The sequence below is a fragment of the Plasmodium cynomolgi genome, assembly GCF_000321355.1.
Source record: "Plasmodium cynomolgi strain B DNA, scaffold: 0256, whole genome shotgun sequence".
Classification (NCBI taxonomy): Eukaryota; Apicomplexa; class Aconoidasida; order Haemosporida; family Plasmodiidae; genus Plasmodium; species Plasmodium cynomolgi.
Genome location: NW_004192811.1, coordinates 1 through 2855, shown reverse-complemented (window position 1 = coordinate 2855; position 2855 = coordinate 1). Strand labels below are relative to the sequence as shown.

Here is a 2855-nt window from a genome sequence, read left to right as displayed (position 1 = left end):
ATATAAATATTTTTGAAATATCTTTATTAACATTTATTAATTTCTTATTTTTGTCATGCTTTTCTCGTTGTGAGCGTAATTGTTCTTACATTCAGAAAATTCTTATTGAAAGTTATATTTTTAATTAAATTATCATTATTTTATGTTGTAATTAAAAAAAATTATGCAGGATGATATCCAATATGATGTTCTTCTCCTCCTGCTTATGGATTAAAAGATTCTGATGCGTAATCAAATAGTTCATTTTTGCCTCCATTTATACTAGTCATATTATTTCTGTTATATCTAAATCCGTTCCTTAAGCGTCTTCCTAAGTGTGTAAATTGTATATAAAAAATGTACAACATATTTATTTATTATTTGTAGATACATAATGTAAATTGAAATATAGTTTATACTATTAATATGTGTAAATGTGAATTTTTGTTTACCTTATATAAAAATCCTGATGTCATAGTAGTTACAACTACTCCCAAAAGTGCATTACCAGCTTTGGTCACAGTACTAGAACTTCCATTTCCTTTTAGTGAAGGATCTGGTAATCCCGTTCTTCCTGCTAATGTAGAAGCATCTTCTTATTTAAGAGATGTTACAATAGCCTGTGTGGCCATAACATTTTCCAGAGCTGGCTCTTTTTCTAGCATTGTCTTATGACATTTTAGATTAGATAGCAACAATTTGGGATCGTAATCCTTGAATTGTGCATAAAAATTCGGACACTTTTCCGCATTTTCTGATGTACAGAGTTTCTTAATATGTTCATATATTGGAATTTTACTTTCAATGTACTTATAATATACCTCGCAACTACTATCATAAGAATTAGCAGTATCTAAAAGTGTTTTGTAATCGACACAATAATCGTAAAATTCCTTTCTTTCATACCAATCATCCTGTTTATAGATTTCAAAGATAGGATCACATATATTATTAGAAGATATGCTGGAATTATTAGGAATAACACGACTCTACATTAGATGCAATGCAGCAAATGCTCGGATAAAATTGCTATCCCTATTAGAACCATAAAATTGAACTAATTTTCCGAATATCCAATAGTTTAAAAGTGAGCAATCATCGTATTCATTATTTTGTTCATGTGAATTTTCATATTTTGTTTTTATATATTTTACGAGCTGGGCACAATAGATTTTAAGAAAATTTCCATTAGGCACAGAATTTAATGATTCACAATCCTTAAAGTATTTACGTAAACCCTGAACATTCTGATTTAAAGCGTTATAAAATTTTCCTGATAGTAAATCGCTTGAAGGTGATTCGAGTAATCTCTACATAAAATGAAACATGCATGAAAATTTTGATTTCTACATTTAAAAATATTAGTCGTAATATAGTATAAAATATGAACCATATAAGTGAATGGAATAAAAGTAACGACATAGAGTAAATGTAAATTACTATTATTTCTTCGAATTTATCTTGACCTTTCATTATCAAAACTACATTAATTTATGATTTCAAAATATTAAGTATTTATAAATGAAATGTTTCGTGCTGAACTAAGATTTAGGGTTCAGGGTGTAGGATTCATTTTTTTATGTTTAGTGTTTAGCTTTTAGAGTTCAAGTGTTAGTTTTGATGTAGCGGCCTTCACGTTTCGCGATCGTAAAAGCAAATTGGGATATATTATTTTATAACCTGACCGGGAAGCAAAAAATAACTAGAACATACGTAAGTCAAAATGCGGGTAAATGTACATAAGCATGTATCTCCAGATGAATGAAAAAAATTTATTTAATTTTAAGAAAAATAAAAATTGCGGATTTGTACGAATGTAAGTTATATTTGTAATTGTTTGAGAAGAAAAAAAAAGTGGGTCCATTTTTTTTAAGACAATTTTTAAATTAGTAGTGAGAGTGTCTAGGCACAGCAAAATATATGTATATATATGTATGTAGGTACGATCGTAACGGGTTATGTAGAAAATGCTTCTGGAACTTTTTTCCAGAAGGGATAGCATCTTCCTGGCGCGCCGAGTTCTCGTTTCACTCGAAGGAAAAGTGTTGTGCAGTTGTTACAGCGAGCAAATCAGCATCACTCCCAATTAGGCATTATATACATAATATGTAATAATATGTATAAACTGTGGAGTGTCGTTTTTTTTTTTTTGCTTCACGATCTCATGTTTTGCTGTAAGGGCTATTTTCCCCTCGTTAGCAGTTCCTCGAAACGGAGTGAGCATATGTCATGGCCAAAAATATGCTACACGATTATGCTATACAAATAATGCGTAGTACTGTGCCTGCGAGAAATACGAAAGAAACATTTCCCTCGCAGAAGAAAAAAAGGTGCACTGCCTGGGCTGGCCTTCATTCCACCGCTAAGCTCGTATATATATTATATATATTTATATATATATAATAACCCCCTTAATCTCCTTAATTCGAAAGCGGCCTCCTTGGAACGTCGAGTTTGTTAAACTGCCCGCAAACGGAATGTTCCGTTGGAGAAGCTAAGCGCAGTTACAATACAAACAAATACGCGCTTAGTTTCCACCGATAAGTGCCATGCATTCAGTTAAGGAGTTAATGTTTCAGAATAAAATGAAACGCAAATGGGTGGTATTACAAAATTATTATGCAGAAAAATACTAAGTGTTTTTAAAAAAATCAAAGGAGGAAAAGGAAAGCATCCTTGGTATAAAAATACACCAGGGTAATATATGTTGAAAGCCGCGGGGGGCAGAGACCCCCGCAAAAAAAAAAAAAAATTTAGAAAGTAAAAACACGCAATGGGTCGGCAAATTTTCAGGGACTAGGGTGCACTAAATATATTTTTCTATGCGAAACCTTCTCATGGACCAAATGATATTGAACGTTTATTTAATATAAATT

The 2855-nt window shown here is 31.4% G+C and overlaps 1 protein-coding gene across 1 annotated transcript; it reads right to left on the bottom strand.

Moving 5' to 3' along the window:
* Positions 1-575: 575 nt before the first annotated feature.
* PCYB_003250 (hypothetical protein) lies at positions 576-1289 on the bottom strand (the record flags this gene model as incomplete). Its single annotated transcript, XM_004227746.1, has 2 exons — positions 576-968; positions 1038-1289. Coding segments are annotated over 2 exons (645 nt in total), but the record flags the coding sequence as incomplete, so codon positions are not given.
* Positions 1290-2855: the final 1566 nt, after the last annotated feature.